General features: G+C 52.0%; 1 protein-coding gene across 2 annotated transcripts; it reads right to left on the bottom strand.

Moving 5' to 3' along the window:
• Positions 1–21,175: 21,175 nt before the first annotated feature.
• Positions 21,176–25,375, bottom strand: SMIM12 (small integral membrane protein 12). Of its 2 annotated transcripts, none has more exons than XM_008533442.2 (2): positions 25,243–25,375; positions 21,176–22,123 (listed from the first exon to the last, which is right to left on the bottom strand). In XM_008533442.2, exon 2 carries the CDS (start codon positions 22,116–22,118, stop codon positions 21,840–21,842), a length of 279 nt encoding a protein of 92 aa, XP_008531664.1. In that variant the 5' UTR covers positions 22,119–22,123; positions 25,243–25,375; the 3' UTR covers positions 21,176–21,839. The 2 variants fall into 2 exon arrangements, with proteins under 2 accessions (XP_008531664.1, XP_070466462.1); XM_070610361.1 differs by lacking the exon at positions 25,243–25,375 and adding an exon at positions 25,038–25,154.
• Positions 25,376–26,483: the final 1,108 nt, after the last annotated feature.

Genomic DNA, 26,483 nt, shown 5'->3' with positions numbered 1-26,483 from the left:
GGTTCCCTGGGCTCCTGACTGTCAGCCCAGGACTCAGGGAAAGGACCTGTTCCTAGGAAGAAGGGGCAAAGAGGCGGGGACCTGGGCCAAGGGAGCTGCTCTGCCCTCCTCAGCCTGGCGCTGCCCTCCCCACTCTGCCTGCTGACATGAGCTCACCCTCCAGGTGCAGCTGAACAATGCACACCCTCCAGGCCCTCGGGGCCCACTTCCACCCTCAGGAAACCACTTCTAGGGGAGAACAGTCATGGGCAGAACCAGGCAGCCCGGGCCCAGCTCCCAGCTGCCTCAGCACCAGAGGAGAGTGGGCAGGACACCCAGAAAATTAGCAGGAGCTGAGGGCCTGGCTGAGGTGTGCTAACATCCAGCCCCAGCTCCACCACACAGCTGTTGGGCCTTGGGAAAGGTTAGTGAATTCTCTGAGCCTCGGTTTCTTCAGCTGAAAAAGAAAGATCAGGTGAGACATTACAAAGGAAAGGATTCTTTTAAAGTGTGAAGCATTCTTCAGATGTGAAGAGTTATTGTTACATTGGGGATCAGATATGAAACAAACTTTCCTAATGAGAGATGCTGCAAAAGACTTCTCAGGGAGGTCGCATTAATTCTGGGGTGACTTCCACATAGGGAAGTGTCTCTTATTTGGTTATGTTTGGCAGGGCCAAGACCTGCCTGGAAACAGAGATAGGCGAGCATTAACACTGAAGGATTTATTCCAGAAACATTTCCTGAGTGCCACTAGTGTGCCAGGAACTGTGCTCATAGTTATTTTAACACACACACACACGCACGCACACACCCCCCTCATGCTGGCTCGCATTGCGTCTCCATGCCCTTGCTCTGACAGCCCAGGCTGCCAGAATATGCTTCCCCTCTTCACCTGGTGAATTTCTATTCATCCTTCCAAATGCAGACGAGGCGTCACCTCCTCAGGGCTGCCCTCCCGGCCTCTCCTCTCTCCGGGCTAAGTTGGGTGCCTCCTCTGTGCTCCGTCTGTACAGATCCTCTCACCCATCTTCCTACCCTAGAGTGATATTACCTGTCTGTACACTCGTCTCCTCCAGCAGACCGTGAACCTGGCACGTACAGGTTGAGGGAATGAACGTGTAACCCAGCTTTCAGCTTTTTCCGTTGTGGGAAGCCTGAGGTTTTTCCTCAAGTCAACCCTTGAAGCAAGAATCCACGTCTTCACATTGCGCCCAAAGAAAATAAATTCCACAAAGCATCTGGGTGCTGGAGATTTCGTAAGGAATACAGAGGACTTGCACAGCCCACAGCAAGATCCCCCAAATACTCATCAGATGTGTTTATTCCAGTCTCATTCTCACCGCCAGCAGTCCTCGGTGGTGGACAGAATAATGCCTCCCGCAAGATGTCCACGTCCTAATCCCAGATCCTGTGAATATGTTAGGTTACGTGACAAAGGAGAATTAAAGCTGCAGATGGAATCAAGGTCGCTAGTCAGCTGAGATTAAGATAGGGAGATTATCCTGGATTAGCAAGGGGTCGTTAAAAACTGGGAGAGGAAGGCAGAAGGGGAGGTCAGATGTCATGTGAGAAGGCCTCAAGCTGGCTTTAAAGATGGAGAAAGGAGAAAGGGGGCCATGTGCCTATGAAGGGAGGTGGCCTCTAGAAGCTGGAAAAGGCAAGGAAATAGATTCTTTCCTGGAGCAGGAACACAGGCTGACAACACCTCGCCTTTGGCCCAGCGAGACCCACTACAGACTTCTGACCTGCTGAACTGTAAGAACAGATTTGTGTTGCTTCAGGCCACTAGGTTTGTGATCATTTCTTTCAGCAGCAATTGGGACACTAATGCATCCTCTTACCCCTGCGCTTTACCAGGCCCAGACTCTCCTGTCTCAGGCAATTCCACTCTGGCCCCAGACGTACACAGCTCACTCAGCTAAACAAAAGCTCTGTGGTTGCCTAAACTCACCCTGCTTCAAAGGCAGTTTAGTAGCCATCTGTTATTATCCAAGGATACAGCCCTTGACAAGAGGGCCCACAGCCTAGCAAATAGTCAAAATAGTCCTTCCAAACAGATACAGTACTCTCCCTGAGGGAAGTACCAGTAAATCAGTTGTCTCCATCTTACCACGAGTGAAAATAGTAATATAGCTAACATTTGGGAGCACTCACCACGGGCCAGGCAAAATTCTTCCAGCTGTTAACTCATTTCACGTGTTATATCATTTCATCCTCCCCACAACCCAGTGAAGCAGGTACTAGTCTCAGCCCCATTTTACAGTTGTGGGAGCTGAGATACAAAGAGTTTAAGTAACTTGCCCAAGGTCACACAGCTGAGATTTTAATTAGGCAGTCTGACTCCGGAGTCTGGGCTCTTAACCACTGCAGTGTCCTATCTCCCAGAACACAAGTAAATGAATAAATGAGGCATGGACACAGACGCATGTGTAGATGTCTGTCTACACATGCAGATGCTGAGAAATAAAGTCATTAAGACAGAGAGTCCAGCCAGGAGGCAGAGACATGACCCATCCACACAGTCCAGTGCTCTGAGAGCATCCTGCTCAGAGCTCTGGGAGCAAAGGGGAAAGGAGTCCCGAGTGGATAGGAGGGGTCAGGGAAAGCTCTCTGGAAGAAGTGGCGCTAAGGTGAATTTTGAAGGGTATGCAGGCAATCATCAAGTGAAAGATGTCAAAGGGCATGGGATCAAAAAGACCCTGAGGCCTGAAAGAGAAATACAGAGACAGGACAGACACTGAGAGACAGAGAAACACTGCCTGTAAATTACAGAGGCAGAAAACAGCTGACTGTGTCGTGACTGGCTGTTCCTGGCCCAACCTCCCTCCAGCTCTGGGACAGAAAATAGCCTGGCTGACCCATAGTGTGCACAGCACTTCCTGTGCAGCCCTGGGGACCCCGAGCTGTACTTTCTCAGGGGTGGGGCTGGGGTGGTGCGGACAGTGAGGGCAGAGGGGGAGGGGATAAGAAGTCCTGGCCCTGGATGAATTCTCCAGGACAAGAGTGGCTGAAGATGGGAAGGAAGCGGCATGCATATGTCGGGGTCCGTGGATGTGCATGGGTGTGCGTGTGCATGAGGGTGCCCAGGGTGGGTGATGAGCCTCCAAGTGTGCACATGACTAATCCTGGGGTTCCATGTGTCTCTTCATGGAAAATGAAGCCTGGATGGACACACAGCAGGTCATGGTGGCCACCTCCCTATCTTAGGTCTGTGAGGGATTGGAATTGGCCACCCCAAGACACATCTCTTTGGCATGAGGATTATTTGGGGCTGGTTGCTTTAAAAAAAAACTACAGACATGAGAAAAACTCTGAAAAGTATAAGTTACCCTTTGTAAGAGACATTTACACTTGTCAGGAGAATCTCCATCTGTAAAGGTGTCTCCCTCTCTGTACCAGGAAGAAGGGGGGATGACCTTATCTCTAAAAACTCTTATCAATGAGGAAAGCAAGGACTTAAATCTGCATAATAGCCTTACTCTTGTTTACTGTACTTTTCTGCTAACCTCCCATAACTGACACCCCCCCACCTCCAACATGCTCCTTTGTCCTTAGCTGAAGATGGTATTTAAGATGAGTGCCTCCACCACTTGGGTGAGTTGCTCAGTTTTCCTGAGTCTCTCCCACGTATTCACGTTACAAAGCTTTGTTTAATTTTCTCCTGTTATTCTGTCTCATGTCAATTTAATTCGTAGCCCAGCCAGAAGGACCCAGAGTGGGTAAAGGAATTACCTTCCTCCCCTACAGTCCCAGGGGAAAGGGCAGCTCTGAGAGCCTTCTTGAGCACACAAGCCATCTTCTCTGGGAAGCCTCCAGTTTCAATGTTCCTGAAGCTGCTTCCAGGGGCCTCTTTATCCTGCATGGTCCCTAAGGACATCACCTCTGCATGCTCCCTTCACGGGTCAATGACCTGGTCCCAACTTTTGCTGGGGACTTAGTGATCCAGCCAGAACCTTCTCTGAGGGCCTTCCCCAGGGAACAGGGGGAGAGGTCGGGGCACAGCTAGGCCTGGCTCCCAGAACCCAGAACATCTCATTGGGAAGGATATCCTCCTCTTGAGGAGATCCCAAACTCCCCCGGCGATTTCTCCATGCCTCAGCCTAGCCCCTTCCCTCCGCTCCTCATTGAGTCCCCATCTCTACCACCCCCAAGGTTGTTTTTGAGACTGTCTGTATTCCAGCTCTCCCATCTTGTCTTTGTGCAGTTTATTATTTTACTCTCTCCGCCTGTTGGATTTTTATCATTCCAACACATGGAGAAGTCTTTGACTGGAGCACGTGTTTTTCTTATTAGATGGACCTGCGTTCCGAAACAGTCCAGCAGAGACTGCGTGGCCATCTGCCAGGCTGCCCCAGAAGGACTGCTGCAGAGGGGGTTCCTGCCCGGGAGGGAGGCTGGGCCTTCATTTTCAGCTGCGTAGACACGCGCCTTGGCGGAGGCAGTCCAGGTGAAACAAGAGTTTTCTGGACATTCAAAATTACACTCCCTCGCTCTCCTCCTAAGTCTGAAGCCTCAGCCAGGATTACTTCTGCATGACCTTTTGGCTCAAACTCTGACACACCTAACAACCAGCCAGGATCTTTGATTCCACCACAGTGGGACCATGGAGCTCACCCCAAAAAGCCAGAGAAAAGCTGCTAGGCTGGAAGTACACTGGCTTCATCTGGCTGGGCATGCCAGGCCTTCCCGGCCCTCAGTGGGACTGCTCCCCTGGCTCCCAGGCAGCTAAACAAATAAAAGGTGATATTGTCCCAGTCTTCCCAAAAGGAACTCAATGAACTCCTGGATTAAGAAAAGGGAAGTGACATCTGTTGAGCACCTACCATGTATCTCCCTTAATCAATACAACCACCCTTAGAAAAGGAAATTGCTATTCTAGAGAAGAAGGGATTTCCAGATAAGGCTAAACCAGGATTCAGAGTTGGGTTGTTTGATACATTGGAAGGACAGCGCCCCCTCTTCCCGGCATCCCTGCACAAGGGGAGGGTCTGACGCAGAGGGAGTATACAGGAGGCAGGCTTCTGGAGAAAGAGAGGCCAGAGCAAGATGACCTTTCCCCGGCCCAGCTCCCAGCACTGGGGCGGAACCTTAGGGAGACCAAGGAGGAGCTACTGCCAGAGGCGGTTTCTTTCCAGGGGAATTCTATGAAAAAAGACTCACAAGACACACTGCTTTGGGGCCCAGAGACAAAGTATGATCTGGATCTTTCCCCCACTTTTTTATGGAACTCCAAGTAGGTCCAGTTCAGTGAGGACCGAGGGAAACATGAGGCCACCTGGAACCCGGTCTGTCTGCGGGTTTGAGGGCACTGGGATGGCACTGGGCATGGAATAAGGGCCCTTTCAGGAGCCCCGCAGCCCTTCTGTGGCCTGCAGGCCAGGCCAGTCATGACACACCAGGCTAAGAACACATGTGAGACATCCTGGGGACTCTCTGAGTAGGTAGAAGTCTGGGTCCTATAGTTGGGGAGCCATGAGGCAGGAAAAGTGGGGCATTAAGGTCAATGTGATTTCATCTGTAGCCACAGGTTGGTGAGGCCAGGGAAAGTCACATCACACACCCTTTAGAGCTGAGGACCCAGCTCAAAGAGGCCAAGTCACTTGTGGAGGTGGTGGAGCTAGTGCCCAGCCTGGGTCTTGGCCCCACAGCCATGCCCTCTCCGGTACATTAGTCTGCCTGAGCCACCTCTAACGCCCATTTCAAAGCCCAGGTCCCGGGAAGCCTCTTCGTCATCCCCACCCCAGATCCATTTCTAAGGCCCATGCACTTCCAGCGAGAAATCACCACAGCAGAGAGGGCTGAGTCCACATCACAAACCCCTGGCCTGCCCTGCCCAAGAGGCACCATCACACCTGTTCCCCTCATAAAGCCACCTAAGAAACGGTCTGCCTTCTCTGGGAGTGGTAGCCCCATCCACAGGCCACTGCAGAAGTGGCCGTCTTCTCATCTAACGCTTCTTCCTCAGCCACAACCTATCAAGGGACAGGCACCCAGGCCGGCATGTCTCTTCTCTGGGCTTTTTAGATTTGGAAACCAAGGACTAAAGTCGGTCCTGTGACTGAGGCTGTATGAGATCAGACTTGGGAGCTCTCAGCAGCTCTGTTTTCCTCCACGTGGAAGGAACAGGTGTGCAGTGAGAGGCTGAAGCCACTGTGGAGAAAGACACAAAAGTGAGAGGCAGAGAGAGTACTGGTGACTCCTGTGTACCACCGAAGCTGCTCTGTGAAATGGTAAAGTCTTTTTTTTTTTTTTTTTAGGAAGATTAGCCCTGAGCTAACTGCTGCCAATCCCCCTCTTTTTGCTGAGGAAGCCTGGCCCTGAGCTAACATCCGTGCCCTTCTTTCTCTACTTTACACGTGGGACGCCTGCCACAGCATGGTTTGCCAAGTGGTGCCACGTCCGCACGCCGGATCCGAACCGGCTAACCCCAGGCCGCTGAGAAGCGGAACATTCTCACTTAACTGCTGTGCCAGTGGGCCGGCCCCTAAGGTCTTCTTTTTTTTTTGCCCGAGAAGATGAAGTTGGATTTGGTCACTTGCCTAAGGCCCCGTCCAGCCCCCACAGGCTTCCATCCATCCCAGGATAGGCAGGACGAAGAGCAGCAGCGGCAGGGAAAAGAAAAGCCGGGTGGGGGGTCCCCAGGGGGGCTGTCCCTTGGGTCTCTCTCAACAATGACGAGGGTAGCACATTGTTTGTTCTAGGTTGAGATACCTCCCCGGATACCCCCTCCCCTGACTGGCAGTTGAGTGAGGCAGAGGCAGGAGTGGGTGGTAGGGGCAGTTGCTAGTGTCTTTGGAAACCTTCTGATGCCTGGGGACACCGCTCTGACCACAACTTCCCATAGGCAGGGAGGGAAAGAGGAGAGGTCAGATGGGGAACAAGAGAGCAACTTGTTCTGTGCTAGGAAGCAAGGCAGTGACCCCAGGCTGTGTGGAGAAAGGGGCTGGGAGACCTGTGACCAGTAGAAGCAAGAAGGATGCTTGATCCCTAGTCAGACCCCCATATGGCCTTTGAGTCAGCCATTTCTCTTTTCTTTCCCTTGGGGTCCCCAACTGTGGAACTAGCAATGGGAGCAGAACATACTCTGAGCCAGAGAACCCTGATTCTCCCAAGTTTGGGGACAACTTGTCCTCATATGTGATCCTAGGCCCACTCCTAACCTTATCATCTGCCAAGCTCCTCAGAACTCTAACTGCTGTGACCGTCTGTGTACCTGCTCAAGGTGGGCAAGCCTATGGGCCAACAGTAGTAGCCTCAGTTCCCAGACATTCTGGGACTTCACTGCTGGTGCAAGCTGATGGGAAAGGGCAGGAAGCTGGGCCTTGGGCAGGGAGAGTGAGCCACTCCAAAGGCAAGACCCAGCCCAACACTAATGTCTGTAGGCCAGTTTGATGTTCAGAGCAGACAGGTTTCAGAAGTGGAGTTTCAGGAGATGGGTGTGTTCAGGGCGGGATCCCAGTCCACAGCTTAAGAGCACAGAGACCTAGCCGAGCCCTTTTTTTGGGGGGTGGGGGGGACACTAACAAGATTAGTCAAGGCAGGGCTTACGAACTGAATAAACTGAGAAAGTACGGCTGGGATTAGGCAGCTAAGGTCCAGGGGTGCCCAGGACTCATACACACCAGGCTGCTGGCCACAAAGATCATTCCAGAGCCCAGCAGCCTGCCAAGACTCGGGGACCAGGCCAGGCTGAGTGGTGGCATAGGCACTTGTAGCTAAGTGTGGCGAGCGAGGAGAGACTGAGAGTCACACGCAGGAACTACAGTCTACACCTCGGAGGAGGTTGTGTCACCAACGTCAGGGCAAGGCCATGTGAATGGCGGTGGTTTCTACAGCGAGGATGGGACACAAAGGGGGAAGAGAGCCTAGAGCAGCAGGCTTTAGGACAGAGAGTCTTATGATGCTTGTGGCTCTCCCAGGCCTAAGCAGTGGTAATTCATACCTGCATGGGGGCTGTGGGACACAGGGCAAACTGAGTTCGCCTGTAAGGCCTGAAGATGACCCAACCCTGGAGCACAGGACCCACTTGGGCGGATGTCTCAGCCCAGCCTCAGAGGTCCCTGGTCTGTGAGTGTTGGCCCAAGTGTGTTCTGGATGAACTCCACTGACGGAGGAAGAGTGCTACACAGGAGTCCAGACCCCACAGGCGCTCCACGAAGCAGAGGGCCATTATTTGACTCGGCTCTCAGCTACCCACATCCTCTCTCCCCATTTGCGTCTTTCCGCTTAGATTCCGTGATACAGCACATCCTCCAGTTCGGCGCTGCCCAGCAGAACCTTCTGCAGGGATGGGAATGCTCTGTCTCCACGGTCCAGCACAGCAGCGCCCAGCCACAAGTGGCTGTTGGACATTTGAAATGAGGCTAGTGAGGAACCGAATTTTTAATTTTAGTTCATTTTACTTTTAATAGTTACATGTGGCTAGTGGGTATCATAGTGGACAGTGCAGTCCTGGCTCTTCCATGCAGTGGGGCAGAATGAGGTCCAACCACTTAACCATGTCTGTGTGACAGCAACGATCAGAAGGGTTCTCTCTTCAAAGTGGGGCTGAAATGACAGAGGCAAGAGGGAAAGGGAAAGAAAAGAAAAGAAAACATACCCAGGTGGTGGGCACATGCATTACCTTACTTCATCCTTCCAGAAACCCTGCAAAGTAAATACGGTCATCCCCACCTTACCATGAAGAGACTGAATCTCAAAAAAGTCTAACAACTCATCAAGGGCCACACACTTAGTTAAGGCCAGAGTCAAGGTTTGAACCCAAGTGTCTGACTCAGACTCTCAGCATCCGTGGTTTTCCATCTGATCACATAGCTGAAAAGAAAATTGGCCCTTCCGGGCACCGACAGGTTCGAGTCGGGCAGGGCAAAGTCACGGGGCTACCACACAGTTCTTGTGCTCGTCTCTTCCTGAGCTCTATGGGCCCTGTGACAGCTTCATTATTTGGCCCGAAGGGAATTTCTAGAACTCAGACACACCCAGATTCATACATAAAGCCAAAGGCACATGGCCAAAGAAAAATTATCTGCTCTGTGCCGTCCATTAGTGCAGATAATTAACCACTGATTTGATATTCTTGGCATAAAGGCAGGCAGAGGTCTGCTTTGTTTGGGCTGATATTAACATACTTCTTCGTCCTCCTGCACACGCTGAGTTGCTCACTCACTGGAGGCCCAGACACGGGGGTCAGCACTGAGCTGGGAGGGAAGGAGACGAGGGGGGAGAAAGAACTCACATTTCTTAGACAGCTAACATGTGCCAGGCACCAAGCTAAGAACTTCAGCAGGTTATCTCAAGGAATGACCATCTCTAAGAGGTGGCTCCGATGCTTGTTTCCCAGGAACAAAACTGAAGCTCAGAGAGGTGAGGTGACTTGCCCAAAGCCACACAGTTGATAGTGGCAGAGTATGACTCCAAGCCCATTTTATACCACACTGGCTCTTGCCAGAGATCCAGAAAGCCTTCCACTGCTGAGAAAGTGCCTGAACTCCTTTCCAGCTCTATCTGGCACCACGCCTGAAGCCAGGCTCCTGAGGCAGCCATCCTTTCTCCATTCCTTCTCCAGAAGTTCAGGTTCCCACGAGCAGGATTGGACCCCAGCCCCCAACCCATTGTACAATCAATGACAATGAGAGGCAGGCGCCCCCTTCTTACCCACCGCTTTCCTGCCCCCCATGGGGTGCTGCCAGGTCAGCACAATAGTGCATTCTGTGTCCAAGAGCCTCTACTGGTGGCCCCCAGCCTTTTGCAACCCCTCCAGACAATGGCAGAGCCCAAATCACCTGATAGCCAGTGACAAACTTATGTGACTGACCAGCTCAAGGAAGTGGCCTTCAATAGTCCGATAGCTTCCTGTATCCTGACATTGTGAAGGCCCACTTCCTGTGCTGTCTCCGAAAATACAGCAAGGCAGAGCTGGGGGCAGGGGCAGGGGCAGGGCTCCCCCATCCTCCCACTGGCCCTGGCAGTATTCAACTCGCTCCCCTAAGAGTGTCTCACCTGATTTCTGATTCTCGGGGAAATTCCCTGCTGGCCTCTGACCAGTCCCTTCACCTCTTGGCCAAACCCCACCCAAGCCCAGTTGGAACAAAACTATTTTCGTTTTTTTTAAAGATTTTGTAGCCTTCCTCAGCTCTCCCCACCACCACCCAGTTCCAGGATCTCAGGCTTCTGCTGGGAAGGGCTTTCCCACGTCTGCTTGCAAAGTCCTGGTGCACATGAAACACACTTCCCGGGGTCTGCTGCTCCCTCGGCTCTGAAGGATAACCTTCGATAGGCTTACAAAGGCTTATGTAGTCACCCCTCAATCTTATCTTCCCAGAGTGGCTAATCACAGTTCCTTCAGCTTCCTCCATGTTGCAAAAAGCAAAGCACAGCAAGACAGCGGGGACGCAGGGAGGCCCCTCTCTCTCTCCCGGGGCTCTGGCTGGACTCGGGAAAAGGCTTTCCCAGGTTTTGCCTCCCCACGCACCTTGCCTGCCAGCAGAAGCTGCTCAGAGATCAAGACCACCTCCCAACCAGCAGAGGTAGGGGCAAGAGGGGAGCTAATGTACTGCTTTCTGTGGAGTCAGGCTCTAGGCTAAGAGCTTTCCTTTCAATTACCTGGTGATGTAGGTAGTAAATCCTCCTATTTAAAACAAGGACACAGAGAAGTCGAGTCACTTGGCCAGGATCACCCAGCCAATGGGAAGCAGAGCCATACTACCCCCTGTCTTGCATGGCATTGGGAGACGGGTTTAGGTATAGGGGAAAGAGAAGGATATCATTTGCCCCCTCCTCCCACACCCCCTGTTAGGACCCCCACCTCATACCCCAAAGATTGAAGGTCTTCCCCCAACTTCCTGGCGCTGGAGAAGCAGCTCCACTGAGAGGCAGGGGGCTGCGCCCACCCTGCCCGCAGCCTGCCCCTGCATTGTTCTCCACTTTCAATAAAGCGGGCGCTGAATCAGCTTCAGGCCATTGTGGTTGCCTGGGTGGGGGGGCTGGTGTGGGAGGCAGGGACAGGTCAAGAGGTAACAACCCATTCATTCCGGCCCAGCCTCGGGAGACCTGAGACCCAGGCTCAGCCAGTTAGGAGCCCCAGGGCCCGGTGTCCGGGAATCAGGGAGAACAAAGAGGTCTCTGGAGATGGAAGGAAGAAGGAGGGGAGGAAGCCCCCGCCAACTTTCCCACCCTCCACCGTCACAGGGGAAGAAAGGCAAAGGGCACAGTGAAATCCAGAGGGACAGCCAGCTTCCCTGGAGGTAGAAAAGAACTCCAAAGCCAGCAGACCTGGGCTTGACGCCCAGCACCTTCTTCACCTGTGACTTAGAGGTGACTCATCTCTGAGCCTCAGTTTCCTCATCTGTAACAATGGGGACAGCCATCCCTGCCTTGGGGATCTTGGGAGGATTAAGTGAGATGTCATGAAGCACCCAGGCCAACGCTTAGCCTGCAGGAGCTCAGTGAGCAGGCAGTTTCTCTCTCTTCTTTTCTGGGATTTGTCTGTTTCAGGTTCCTGAGACTGACAAGGTCAACAGCAGAAACAGGGTGGCTGGGGGCCTGCCCCATGGCCAAGCGGTTAGGTTCATGCACTCCGCTTCAGCAGCCCAGGGTTCGCCAGTTCAGATGCCAGGTGTGGACCTAGGCAGTGCTCATCAAGCCACGCTGCGGCGGCATCCCACCTGGAGGAACTAGAATGACCTGCAACTAGAACACACAGCTATGTACTAGGGCTTTGGGGAGAAGAAAAAAAAACAAGAGGGAGATTGGCAACAGATGTTAGCTCAGGGCCAATATTCCTCACAAAAAAAAAAAAAAAAAAAAGAGGGTGGCTGTCCTCTAGCCCTTTTTCAAGAAGCAGGGAACCTCTGCAATCCTGGGACATCTGGAACTGGCTGGGCAGGAGGAGGCTGGCAGCCTGACCTAAAGCATCCATTGTGCCTGTCTCCACTGCTGGCTCTGGACTCTGCAGGGAAACAGCAGCCACCTGAGACCCTGGGCTGCTGACCCCAGAGGGAGACACAGAGGGCTGGGACAGGGCAATGCACCATCGGAGTCCCCTGAGATGATCTCTAGTCCACCTAACGGGGCCGCATGAAAGTGACAGGGAGGTGGGCTCCAGGGTAAGGCAAGGTGCTCACTTGTTATCAGGCCAATTCTGAATCCCAGCAAACTTCTGAGCCACTTCCCCACCCTGCTCAGCTTTCGTCCAAAAACACATGAGCTCAGGGGAAAAAGTCTTTACTAGAATAACAGCTTGAACCAAGCCAATCAGGTAGGTAGATCTTCTGGAAAAAACAACAGAAGTGATGTTTGGATTCTCAGTACTATTTCTCCCACTCCCTACCTGGACGGGTGGAGAGTTGCAGAGCTCAGCTAAAACAAGGACGGGCTAAGTTATCTCCTTCAAAGCCAGTGTGCCCCCACTGGGAGAGCCTGGGGCCGCAGCCAGGGCCTGGAACGGCTGCCTGAAGGAGGAAGGGCGTCCAGGCTCTGATAAGACAGCGGAAGGACAGGACCTGAACCTGGGGCCCGCTGACTGTTCCTTCACCCCAGAGACCACAGGGATAATCAGCTCGCAGAGCCTTCCGGCCTCGGGCGTTTGGTTCCCTCCCTAAGGCCTCTTGGGGAGAGGAGGAGGAGGAGGAGCCAGCACCAGCCTCACCCCAGGACCAGGCCAGCAGCCAGGGACCCGCAGGCCCCTGCCTCAGGAGGCTGGACCCCTCGTCCAAGGCCTGGCTGCTGCCACTCTCCCCGTGGAGGTTTCCCCAGAGGTAGCCCTTTCCGGGCGGTTGCCCTGTCCTCCTGTTACAGACTGAACTGTGTTCCCCTAAAGTTCATATGTTGAAGCCTGACCCCCAGCACCTCAGAATGTGACCGTATCTGGGGACAAGGCCTTTAATGAGGTGACTAAGTTAAAATGAGACCGTTGGAGCGGGCCTTAATCCAATCTGTCTCGTATCTCTATAAGAAGAGATTTGGACACTGAGAGAGACATCAGGGGCTTACAGGTACACAGCAGCACAGCCACATGAGGAGACAGCAAGAGGGCAGCCGTCTGCAAGCCAAGGAGAGAGGCCTCGGGAGAAACCAACCCTGCTGGCACCTTGATCTTGGACCTCCAGCCTCCAGAACGGTGGGAAAATAAACTCCTGTTGTTTCAGCCGCCCAGTCTGTGGTATGTTGCTGCAGCAGCCCAAGCAGACTAAGACACCTCTCCCGCCTCAGCTGGGGGATCCCGAGGAAGGGTCTCCGCCCTGAGCATCACCATGGACTGGTGTCCGAGAGCCACAAAAACCCAGGCAGGGCCCCTTTAGCTCAGCCCCAGCCCTCAGCTGCCTCCTCCAGGAATCTCCATGTGCCTGCAGGCCCATCTGTGAGCCAATGGGGGCAGGGCCATGTGGGTGCTGGGGACCCAGCTGGAGCTGGGGGATGCTGCAAGAGTCCGAGGCAGTGCAGGAGGGACTGGGGCGTGGGGGAGGCAGTGAAACAGGGGGCAGAGAAGCACCAAGCGGCAGAGCCAAAGGGCCTCAGGGCTGGGGATCGGGCTCCCTCACCATTCCCCAGCCTTCAGCCGCATTACTGTAGGCCTCAGTTTCCCCTCTATACTTGGGCACCCCCTCTTAGAGCCCAAGAGAGATGGGGGTCTTGAAGCAATAGTAAACGCACGGAATGGAAAAACTACCACTGATCCAAACAACCAAGTTTTCCTCCGTGCTAACTGTCTGTGAGTCTCCGATCCAAATGCCTTGTGTGTGTTTTCTTTTAATCCTCACTGACCCTATAAGTAATATATTATCCCCATCTGACACATGGGACTGAAGCACTGAGATGTTAAGTAACTCGGCAAAGGCCACACAGGTGCAAGTGGCAGTGCTGGGCTTTGAACCCAAGCCATCTAACTCCAGAGCAGAGTTTTGTGAAAGGGGGAGGAAAGATTTGGGATTTGAGCCCATCAAGGCCTCAGCGGACGTCAATGAGCCACACACAGGGCTTTAGGACAACAGCAGCTGAACAATCCACCTTGTCATCAATTGACTAGATAATAAGGACACAGACCCATCTGTGGGAAAGACTGTGACCTCCTACCCTCCTGCATGTGGGGAAAACACCATGGAGAGCATCAAAGGGGCAGAGCTAGCCCAAAGGTTTACCTCTGGTCTGTGCACTGGGGAAATGAAACCAGGAGGAGGGCAGGAAAAGCAGGCTGCAGCCTCCATCAGGGGTAAGTCATGCAAACTGCCAGCAGAGGGGCTGGGGCTGGCCTGCTCTGTGCCCCATGGCCAGGGGGCCCTCAAGGGTGTTTCCCTCAAGTCAACCCGTCTGCAGGCTGGCTGACCTTGGTCTGGTGTGACGACAAGATGCAAACTGGGAAGAGGAGGGGGTCACAGGGTGGCCACCAGCCCAGCTCTGCCAAGAACTCCCTGTGTTATCTTGGGTGAGCTATTTCCCGCTCTGGGCCTCAGATCCCCTTTGTTGGCAAGAGGAGGACCAGTGCTCTTCTCCCTTCTGTTTGAACTCCTTGGGGAGGAGGGACAAACGAAGAGGGCTTCATATAAATACGGAAGTTTACATGAGCTTTTTGATGAAATGAAGAAACCAAAGCCTGTCCCATCCATTTCCAAGGCTTCCACCTCACCTACCAGCACACCCTCCCCTCCCAGGCCTCGGCCAGAGGGAAGGCGCTAAGGGAAAATGGAGACAAAGCAGAGACACTCCAGAAGCAGTGGCTCCCTCAGGCTCCTGGGCATTCCCAGACCTCCCCAGGATTTCCGCCTCCCACAGGGTGGGCCCAGGGGTCTTCCAAGGCTGAGGACGAACTCTACCTGGTAAAGGCATTAAGTGGTTCCCTTGCCGGGTTCCTTGGAGTGTTCCCATCCATCCTGCTGACCCGCTGCAGAGCTTTGATCACTACTACATGAAGGGCTTCCTGAATGCTTTCCTGAGGACATTGTTCCCCACTCCAGAGTCATCAGGGTCAAATTCATCATGGGCTATGCCGCTCCAGGTCCTACCCAGTGGGGAAAGCCAGCCCTCTGCCTGAGCCCCACTTCCCCTGGGAAAAGTCAGCCAGCAGTTTCTTTAGTTTGGCTCATTACAGCCTCGGGGGAAGCGAAGCTGCAGTGAAACACCACAGCTGTTGGCTCAAGGCCGCCAGGCACCTCAAAGCACACACCTGGTAGCCATGCTCCCTGTCTGCTTGGGGCCGGTCTCCGCACCCCAGCATCTCCATACCCACACTCCAGCCCCACTACCAGCTCCAACCTAGCATCTCACTCAGGGGTCTCTTAATTCATTCAACATTTATTGAAAATGACTGCAAGGTCCTCTGTGAGGGGCAGAGAGGTAAGACTTTGTCCCTGCCCTCAAGGAACTCACAGTCTGCAGGGGACAGACACATGCCCATCACAGCGCCTTGTAATAAATGCTGCAGCAGGGAATGAACACAGGGCGCCAGAGAAGCACGGACAGAAGGACGACCTCTGCTTAGGGCAGTAGGTATGGACTCACATCTGCCAAGTCCTGCAGCATAACAGTTCACCGGAGAGGCACGAGGCAGAGTGCACACAGACGCATCAGGATCTGAACAAGCATCACGCACTCAGGAAACAGCGGAAGCTAGGTTCTGTCCTGGAGACAGATGGGAGGGAGGCTGGGGAAAGACGGCAAAAGATCTTGCATGACATGCAAGGGGCTTTGGTGACAAGAGCCATGGAGGTCTTAAAGGAGCGACCTCATCAAAGACATGTTTTGGAAAGAAAATGTGGCAGAAATAGGGAGGATTTTCAGGAAGAGATCAAAAGTTTAGGCAAGAGATATTGAGGGCCTGAAGCAGGGAAGTGTGATGGAGAAGAGGATGAATTCCAGATGTAGAAGCAGTGGGTCTCACAGGTTAGGGGGAAGGGTTAAGAGCTGACTTGAGCCACAGGAAAGAGGAGACAGACTCTGTGTCAAATACCGTGCTGGGCATTTTACAAGCATTCTCTCAATCTTCACAAGAGTTATCCCCATTTTACAGATGATCCTTAGAGAAGTTACATGAATTTTCTAGTCATACCAACTAGATTACAGAGTTAAGCTTCAAACCCAGGTCAACACTTCGAACCATCAGACTATATGGGAACTCTAGACAGGGATGTATAGTAAGCTGTTTCAGACAATGATATGGAGTTTGGGGGAAATTTACCACTAGAGATAGACACTGGGGAGTCATCAAGGTGGATTCAGGTGGTGCTTGAAGCCAAAGATAAGGCTAAACCTGCCCAGTAAGAACAAAGCCAAGAATGAAGCTAGGAGAACACTCGCATTTACAACAGGAGGGAGTGGTGGCAGGGGAGAGAGCTGGAGGAGGAAACTGAGATGGTGGTGATGTTAAGAGAGAATGCCAGGAAGAGTGCCAAACATGGCAAAGAGCTATAGGATGGCTAGGACCAAAATGAGGATACAAGACTGGAAATTACAAAGGCTTTTAGCCAAAACGGCTTCAGCACTGTAGCAGTCGAGGCAGAGAGCAAGCAGCAAAGGGCTGAGAGGAGTGCAGGGATGGGGCTGGGGGCTTGAGGAGCTTGGTGTAAAAGGAAAATCCCACGGAAGGGTGCCCCCAGAAGCCATCAGTGGAGAGCACCAGGCAACAGTGTCATGCAAATTTCTCCAGCTGCACTTGGCAGCTCAGGCCCAGAAGTGGACAGCGGAGCCAGGGTGGGCAGTGAAGGGATAGGGGCCGTGGAGAGAGGACAGAAGGGCACAAAGGACTTTGGACTCTTCTAGACAGAGAGCTGTCCTTGCTGGGAATCCAGTAAAGATTTTTTAAAATCTCAAATCTTTGGAGGACCCATTTGGAATTTTTAAACAAAAAACAAAGCCAGAGTTTACCTTTGCATTATGTAAAAAGGATGTGATAAACAGATTAATGTTAACAAATTTAACTCAAGAAGGATAAACTTTTTAAGTACATCGGAGGCACCACTGGAACAGGATGCAAACCAATATACTACTTACTAACCACTCCTCTTTACTCTTAAAGCTGACTCCCCAAAGACTTCTATTTAGCCAATCCTTTGGGAGACTGTACAGAAAAGGAATAAGAGGGCATTTATTTCTAGTTCATTCTTCAGACTGGCTGCCATCCCAGTTTGATGAAAGTGAGGTTTTCCCAGGACATAACACAGCCCTTGCACGTTTTCAAAGCACTCTCTAAACTGGTTTCTCACTTGTACACTATCAGCAGGGAACACATCAGTATTCCCATTTTGCAGGTGGGGAAACCAAGGCCAGGAGAGGAGAAGGGGCATGCCGCAGGCCACCCAGTTCTCTTGCCTCCAAGTCCAAGGCTCTTTCCTCTACCCATTCTCCTGATACATGACACTCTTGGGCATTCTGCAACACCTTGCTCCCCATGCCCCGTCTCCGACCTTGCAGACAGCACCGACAGAACCACTATGTAGCAACATGGGTCTGAAGCCCGCACTCCTCCCAGCTTGGTTCTCACGCAAGGCGGTCCTTTCTGTAAAATACTCCTAAGCAGCCCCCAACCACCAGGTCTATGAGGGTCTGTTATCACTTTTTGTGTGTGAGGAAGATTAGCCCTGAGCTAACTACTGCCAATCCTCCTCTTTTTGCTGAGGAAGACTGGCCCTGAGCCAACATCCATGCCCATCCTCCTCCACTTTATACGTGGGACGCCCACCACAGCATGGCTTTTGCCAAGCGGCGCCATGTCTGCACCCGAGATCCAAACCAGCGAACCCCGGACCGCCGAGAAGTGGAACGTGCAAACTTAACCGCTGCACCACTGGGCCGGCCCCACTGTTATCACTCTTGCAGCAAGGTTGCTCTCTCCCTTGGATCCCCACATCCCCAGGGTCACAAGGATACATGCAACTATTACAGGAAATGGAAGCTTTTCCTGCAATAAAATTAAAGCGGCTAGTATTTATGGAGCACCTACTGGCTGCGACGGACTCTGCTAGGAACATTACATACATTACACTTTAGCCTTGCAACAGCCCAGCAAAAATAGGTATTCTTATCCCTGTTTTATAGATGAGTATATAGCCCAAGGTCATTCAGCTATTGTTGAGACAGTATTCACAACCCAATCTGTCAGAGTCCAGACTCCACTTGATTTATACTCCGCCACACAGGCTTACCACCCTACAACTGCCTAGAGAGCCACCCCAAAGTGGAAGAGGACATTTAGGCAAGGCAGGAGCTTCTTCATTTTCACCACCTGGCTCCGAGACTCCAGGGAGGCTGGTCCCACGGGGTCTCCCTCGGCTGACAGCCCCATCAGCCCGGGGCCCTGGAAAGCTGACAGGAGTCAAAGGGCTCCCTGGCAGGCTTGTCCTGGCCGCTGCCCAGCTGACTTGTGCTAACACAGCAACAGGCACAGGAAAGGCTCTGGCGAGAGTTGAAAAGCACCAGACAGTGGGCCGCTGAGGGCAGAGACGTGATCCCTGCCGTGCTCAGACAGGATACCCCTGCTCTCAAGCCACTGCCACTGGGCCGGGAAGAGACCCAAGGCGGGGGCAAGCCAAAAGCCCCAAGCACATCGACTTCCTAACGTGCTTCTCTGAATCGTGACTGCTGGGCCAGTCCAAAAGAGGGCCACCTACGTCTGAGGTGAATCAGCAAGCCTGGAAGAAAACCAGCCCAGGCCCTGGTTCATCCCACAACCCTGGCCTGCCTCTGCCCACAGCCACATACACCCTGCTTCTTCATGTCACCCGAGCAGAGGCAAGAAAGTGTGCACTGTCCTACAGCTCCAGGGCAGCAGCAGATCCCAGCCAGCTCGTGGGAAAGAAAGATCCAGCTGAGAATATTAATAGACTTGCTGGAGGCAGAAATGCACAGAGGGCAAGCCCTGGGAAATAAAATTATTTGAAAGGGGGCACAAAGTGAGGCTGGAAGAAGGCAGCAACTTGCATTTCCAAAGATAGGGCTTCCTCAGCCAGGCACTGGGAGGAGGTACCCCAGTGCTTATTCTAAAATATCTGGAAATCCAAAAATGTCTCAGTCTGTGGGAAAAATTTTTTGGTGTTGATTCTGTAGGTTTTCTGTCCTCTAATGTTTTGCTTAGGCTGATACTAAACTAAGGACGTGCTGGATGCCCAAGAGTGTTCTGAGGAAAACCAATCCTGGGATCTAATATTTGCCACAAGTGTTTAAACTGCTAAAAAAAACAAAGCATCCTTCTTGGATTTCATTAGAAGGAGCGGGGCACTTTGAGAGGTCGCCAATGGGTCAAGTTAATCCCATGGGTATGTTAGCATGCTTGGAACTTTTTTTAAATGAATTGTCAGCATTCAAAAATCAGTTTACACACACACACACAACAAAAAAAAAATATGCACAAAAATCTGAATTTCTAGCATCTTTTAGAAAAAACCTGAAAAATCTGATATCACCAGGCAAGCAACACAATTGGAAGGAGCTGCATAGCCACTGCCCCCTGTATGCAGGCCTGTGCTTTCTAGTTCCTGGCCCGGCCGGCTCATTTCAGCCACGTGGCTGACCCCTGCAGGCATCCCAGGCTGCTGCTACTGGTCCAGCCCCTTGATGGGATCCCAGGCTTGGTCGTGCTCAGGACTGCCACAGGGCGGCAGCACCGGGCTGTCAATGAGGCCTGCCCAGCAGCCAGAGTCTCTAACCAAGCTGAGCTTAGCATATCCTTTCAGCACCAGAAATCTCACCCTTACTTCAGTAGCAGACACTTCTTCCCCAGACTCCCCATCACGTTTGTTCCCTGAGAAGCAAGAGCAGCTCGTTTCAACATTCCCGTTAGGCCTCAAAGATGGAGGGGAAGCCACTGACTTGACCTCCTTCCTGCTCTCTCTGGCCACCACCTTCCACATCCTTGCAGCTCCTCCCACTCCACAGCCAGCATCTCTACCTGTTCAGGAATTCGACCCTCACCCACCTGTTGACACCACCAGGCCTCAGATCCTGAGATAAGCAACAGAGCAAACATTTTAAAGGCAGTTTGTTCTTCATCAAATGCTCGTTACTTGCCTTTGCTCACTTAGGTTAAACGTCAAACTTCACAAGGCACTAACTATGTTCTTAAGCCTCTTCCTGCCTCTGCTCTCACTCCCCTTCCAGCCTCACCAGCGACACCTTAAGTGGTAGCATGTAGTACAACCTCCCACAGCCCTCTGGGAAAGACATTTGGTATTATGCATGGAGACCCTTAAAACTGCTCATTCCATTTCATCCAAAATGCCATTTACTGTTCCTTCCATTGAGTCCCAAGTGCAGGGAAAGCCTTACATAAGATTGTCTTTGCAGCATTTATACTAGTGAACAACCGGAAACCCAAACATCCAGCAACAGGAAAATTATTAAAAACAAACTATGCTATATTACCACTTGATGGGCAATTATGCAGCTATTAAAAACAATTTGGAAAGGAAAAAAAAGGGGGGGGGGGCAGCCCTGTGGCCGACTAGTTTAGTTTGCGCGTTCCGCTTCAGCAGCCCAGGGTTTCACCACTTCGGATCCTGGGCGCGGACATGGCACCACTCATCGGGCCATGTTGAGACAGCGTCCCACATGCCACAACTAGAAGGACCCACAACTAAGATATACAACGATGTACCGGGGGGATTTGGGGAGAAAAAGCAGAAAAGGAGAAAAAATAAAGAAGATTGGCAACAGTCGTTAGCTCAGGTGCCAATCTTTAAAAAAAAAACCAATTAGGATTATGAAGATCACATGACAAGATGGGAAAATGATTATATGAAAAACTATGTGAAAAAATATAAAATTAAATGTACAGTAATGATCATCTAAAAACACTATGCCAAGAATTAGTGAAAGATAACAAAATGTGAACTTTTTAGCTGCACTAGAGCCCTGGGACTGTGGGAGCCCTTTTTTTAAAATCCCTACTGAATGTTCTCTAAGGGACATCTATTATCGTTAGAGGGGAACGTGTGTGTGAAACCGGCAATTTTGATAATAATCGTTAAGCCCCCAGGTCTCCTCTAATTCAGACTCTGAGAGGTGCTATAAGCCTCTCGCGATCATGATAAAAGTGCTCTTGGGATCCTGCGCCTCCAGGATTCAGTGCACCCACAGGACTGAAGCAAAGCCTCCAGGCCCCGGAGCCTGGAGGTGAAGGCGATGTCACCCCACCCTGAAACACCTGCTCCTGCACACCTCCTACGGAGACCCCAAACACCATGTGGAAGACAGCATTAGATCAACACGGTTCTCAGATGCCAGTTTAATCACGTTTTGCGCTACATAGTGATGGGGTGGCTGGAAGCTGGCGATTGTTTTCAAGCAAATTCACCTGCCCGGAGGTGAACAGCCTGGGCTTCCAAAAACAGAAAAATGCTTTCCCTCCCCAGGGAATCCCCCTCCTGAGCTGACAGGACAGGATTTCAGGAAGAATGAGCGCAAAGGACAGGAAAAACTAGTGAGGGAGCTAGGTCAACTTGTGAATTCTTCCCAGCGCAAACTGGCACAAGACACGTAGGTGTCCCTCCCAAAGGCAACACCCCAACCCCAGCCACTCCCACTTGAGGCCGAACCGCCTCCCCACGGAGACCGAGAGCGACACGTTCATTTCTTCACGCCGTTCGCAGCAGAGCAGTCACAAGTGCAGAAGCCTGAGCGGTTGTGGCCACCATCCAGCAGACGCAGCGTTGAGGCCAGAAGCCTCAAGGGTCCTCCTCTTCACGGGCCCTCAGCTGCCACTGTGCCTGCCTAAACACAGCACAGCGGCCAGTACGTGTGCGGCTGGGCGGCGGGTGCAGTAGGGGCCAGAATAAGCAACAGAGCAAATCAGATGTGGGTTCTGGGGCTGGGTTGACATGGTGGCAGGACTAGTCATGGCCCACGCAAGGACCCACAGGGCCCCGCGTCCTCCATTAATTCTTCTCGGGGCGGTTTCTGTTCAGGACGGCTTTAGGGGCAAATTCCAGCTTGTCCTTAAGGCTCACCACTTGGGTGTGGTCCTTGCCCAGCAGCTCATCCAGCTTGCGGTCCTCCCGGCGCTCTGAGATGCTCTTCTCCTCCTCCACAGGCTGGGGTTCCTTTCCCCTGATGAACCATTCCAGGTGGTAGCCCACGGCCCCGACCACAAAGGCAACAGGAAATGTGACATAAGGAGCATAGGTACGCACCACGGTCCAAAGCACAGGCCACATGACATCTGCAGAAGAGCACAGGCAGCATCAGAGAGAAACTAGCACCTCCTGCCCACCAAATACGGACAACCCGCTAGGGCTCTCCACTTCTCAGGTGGCCCGGCACAATTCACTGAGCATCCACCCTAAGGAGAGTAATGCAAGGGGGAACCTGGCTTCATGCAGCAGTTGGGTTCCTGAAACGATCTAGGAAATTGTGAAAGATTCAACTGTTAGGGCAGGGGGGAAGAATTGCTATTTTATGTACTAGACTCTTTGAAATTTATGCAAATTATGCAACCATGTATGGCAGCGTTCCCCACGAGGGCACCTCTGAGCCTTACCTAAGAAAGCTTCAAGCTAATGGAGACCCCAGGCCCCCGTTCCTGTTTGCCAACATCTCAAGAACGGGAAAGAGCCTTTCTCCGTTCTACACAACTTCTCCATGAGCACAGCCAGCTGCTCTCTCCCCATCACACACAATCCCATTATGAGTCTCCTGGCTGCAGGACAACGAGCAGTAGCTCCTCTGCCTCACATAAAGAATAAGGAGCACATTTAAGCAGCCAAAATCCTAATCCACTACCCAAGCATTCTGGATTTTAGATAAATAAATAGATAATAGTTCTTTCCTATTCTGAGCTTGATTTTTCTAGCAGTGACACAAATCTATACTTTACAAATCTGCTGGCCAAACTCCTTTCAAAATACACACTCTTCAATTAAACCCGTATCCTCACGTTTGCATAATAAGCTCCTAAAAATGTCACCAACCCATTATGCATACTTTGGACATATGAGGACTTGGAAATTCTCCGTAAAAAAAACCACTGTACTGGGGCCGGCCCAGTAGCATTGTGGTTAAGTTTGCATGCTTTGTTTCAGCAGCCCAGGGTTCCCGGGTTTGGATCCCAGGCACCGGCGTACACACTGCTCGTCAAGCCACGCTGTGGCAGCATCCCACACACAAAACAGAGGAAGATTAGCACAGATGTTAGCTCAGAGACAATCTGCCTCAAGCAAAACAGAGGAGAATTGGCAACAGATTTTAGCTCAGGGCCAATCTTCCTCACCAAAAACCAAAAAACCACTGTACAAGCCACGGCAGAAAAAAAAGAAGTGGAATGGCCCCAGGGCCTCCTGAAATGAAGTAAGACAACACCAAAGTAATGTAAAAACACACAAACTGGGTCACTCTAATGGCCATTTAGTCTCAAATGATTATTACCACTATTAACAATTATCAAAGATTATTCACAATGATCATAATAATGATAGCTACCATTTACTGAGTACTTATTATGTGCCAGACTTGGGGCTAAGCACTTTATAAACACTATCTCCTTTAATCCTCATGTCCACGCTATGAGGTAGATGGCATTATCAAAGGGTTAATTAAGTAGTTTGCCCAAAAGTCTCAACTAAAAGATCATTCCATTTGTGCCCTGGTAGGTATTTCTCCAACTTGGCTATGTGCGGTCTAACGTGAACAGTGGAAACCTTACCAAAGACTGAGATGATGCTCTCCGTCTCTTTGGTTCCAATTCTCTTTGGAGGAATCCCAGGGTTTTGTGGACCCAAGAAAGACTATAACAGACCATCATCAGGGAAAGTACTGTAGCAGCTCCAAGATTCCCCTCCCAGCCTTTCGTCTTAACACCAGGCACTACGCTGGACAATTCATACACTAGTCATCAACTGATCTTCACAACATCTCTGGCCCAGATTTTTATCTGAGGCCACAAAGGCTCAGGGACACTGCGTCAACTTGCCCGAGATCACCAGAAGCGATGGAGTCACTGATTTTGAAGCCAGGTTCTCCAACTTCAATGCCTGTGTTCTCTCTAGTGGAAAGAACACACTGCAGATAGGTGTATGGTTTCTGTCCAAATCCTGGACTTGGGGAGAGCTTCCTGCAATTTTTTTCCCCATCCACTTGGCATTTCACTACCTAGAAGAGCTTCCCTTTTAGCAAACTCTAAAATTATTTTCAGAGATTTATGAAATTATAAGATTTGGAAGTTGTTTAAAAGCACCCCCAAAGAATCACTAACCTACTACTTCTCCATTTTCTTTCCTTTTAGGCAAGTTCTCTCTTTATAAGCAAACACTTTCCCTAAACAGCAACTCTCCACTAAGATTTCCAGTTTGTCTTAAAACATTATCAAGCACGAGTCCACAACTACTATTATCTCTCATATGCAGCACAAGGTCTCTCTCTGTCGTCCTGCTCACATTCTAATCTTTCCCAAATAAGTCAATTCATTTAGTCAACACTTACAACCACTTTCTCTGTGTCAGCCATTGTGCTGGCCTACCCCACCAGTCTGCGTTTCTCAAAACGCTTGAAGCTCCAAGAGGGCAAAGACCATGTTTATTCGGCCCCACTGTGCCCTATCCATCCCTCTCCTCCTCCACTCCACCTGGCAAAAAATGCTCCAAAAAAGTTTGTTGAATGACTGACTGACAGCTCAAGCAACGTACTAGTGTAAAGCCACAGCAGTCATTCACCCAGCCGCCCTCAACAGGCGGCAGCAGGTGCCTTAGCTGATTACGAGAAGCCGGATAGTCTAACACGTCATCCGCAGGGCATCAAAAAGAAAGAGGCAAACGTGTCTGGCAAATACCGTGAGGCATATTTCCAGCCCGGCATGGAGGGGGCCTGAGAGTCCGGTAAAGGTCAACTGAGTTGCCGGGAAACCTGCCCTGGTACCGGGCCCTGGGGCCCAATGAGACCCGAAGCCGCAGCCCGAAACTGGCGAACAGGACAGAGGAGATCTGAGCCGGGGGAGAATTAACCCTGACCGTCACTCAGCCCGGGGCAGGGATGGGAGCGCACGTGAGGGCAGGGTCCAAGTACCTACCCTTCTGCCTCCTCGGGGCTCCCGCTCCCCCGCCCTATCCCACCACGCTCACGGGCTCGCCTGCGTCCGTCCTCACCCACGTGCCCGACGCCGAGAAGCCCTGGCCGCAGAGAGTCCCCGAGCTCCGGGAAGAGGGGGACCCGTCAGGCCAGGCCGGAGCGGACACTCGCGATGACCCCTCCCCCTACTCAGAGGTCACGGCCCGGAGCCGTCACCATGGCAATGGGCAGCTCCGGCAGCCGCCCGGGGCGAGGGAATGCCCGCCGGGACCGCGTGCTCACCTGCGCCGCAGCCAGCGGTCCTCGGTCCGGCCCCCTCCCTCCACCGCCGCCGGGAGCACCGATGTCGCCACTCCCAGCGGCCCGCGGGCCTCGCCCCGGGGCCCCGCCCCCCGGCCGCCGGCTCCCTCGGAGCGCAGGGATTGGCTGAGCTCCAGCCAAAGGCCCGGAGGAAGCGAGGTGTCCTCAGCCCAGCCCCGCCGCGCGGAGATGGTACAGCGCCCCCTAGTGGCCAGGAGGTTTACCAGTGACGTCACACCGTGCCTTTTCTCACGGAGAGAGTGAAAGGTCGGTCAAGCATGGGTTTATTCAACTGATGTTTATTAGGCGTCTTCTAAGACCTAGGTCTGGGCGCGCAAAAACAAAAGACATGAGCCCTGACCTCAAGCAGCTCTCTTTAGCAGAATATAGTTTAGTGCTTAAGAACGCTTCAGATCTGGGCTAGCTTTCTAGCTGTGTGACCTTGGGAACATTATTCATCTGTCTGAGCCTCCTTTCCCTCTTATGTGTAAAGGTAGTAACACCTGTTTCACAGGATGTTGTGAGGGTTAGAAGAGATGATGTATGTAAAGTGCTGTACCAGGCACATAGCAAGCAGGGAAAGAAATGGTACAATTGTTAGTCTACAAATAATAGAAATACAGTAAAACCTAAGTCTTACCTAGTGGGTAAGATTTGGCGCTCTAACCAGGGTGCCCCAGGTTGTTTCCCTGGTCAGGGAACCCCACCCCCCACATCCCCACTCCACCCCACCCAGTCTGTCAGTTGTCATACTGTGGTGGCTGTGTGTTGCTGTGATGCTGAAAGCTATGCCACCAGTATCTCAAACACCAGCAGGGTCACCCATGGTGGACAGGTTTCAGTGGAGCTTCCAGACAACACAGACTAGGAAGAAGGACCTGGCCACCACTTCCAAAAACATTGGCCATGAAAACCCTGTGAACAGACGGGGAGCACTGTCTGGCATAGTGCCTGATAGGTGAGAGGATGGCGCGAAAAGACCAGGCAGGGTTCCACTCTGCTGTACACAGGGTCACTGAGAGTTGGAGTCAACCCAACGGCACTAACAACAAAAGTCTTACCTGACCCCTCAGGCACAGATATCCACTCCCTCCTCTGTGTCCCCGCCGCGCCTTGTACATACGTCTGTTTTATCACAGATGGAAACAAACGCCAAAGCTCAAGCTCGGTAATGCCCCCTCCCAGCCCTGCCTTTCCACCCTCAGCCCTCTAGTCTCAGCCAG

This window comes from Equus przewalskii, chromosome 2, assembly GCF_037783145.1.
Source record: "Equus przewalskii isolate Varuska chromosome 2, EquPr2, whole genome shotgun sequence".
Taxonomy (NCBI): Eukaryota; Metazoa; Chordata; class Mammalia; order Perissodactyla; family Equidae; genus Equus; species Equus przewalskii.
The sequence above is the reverse complement of the archived record's forward strand: the minus strand, read 5'-3'. Positions and strand labels throughout refer to the sequence as shown.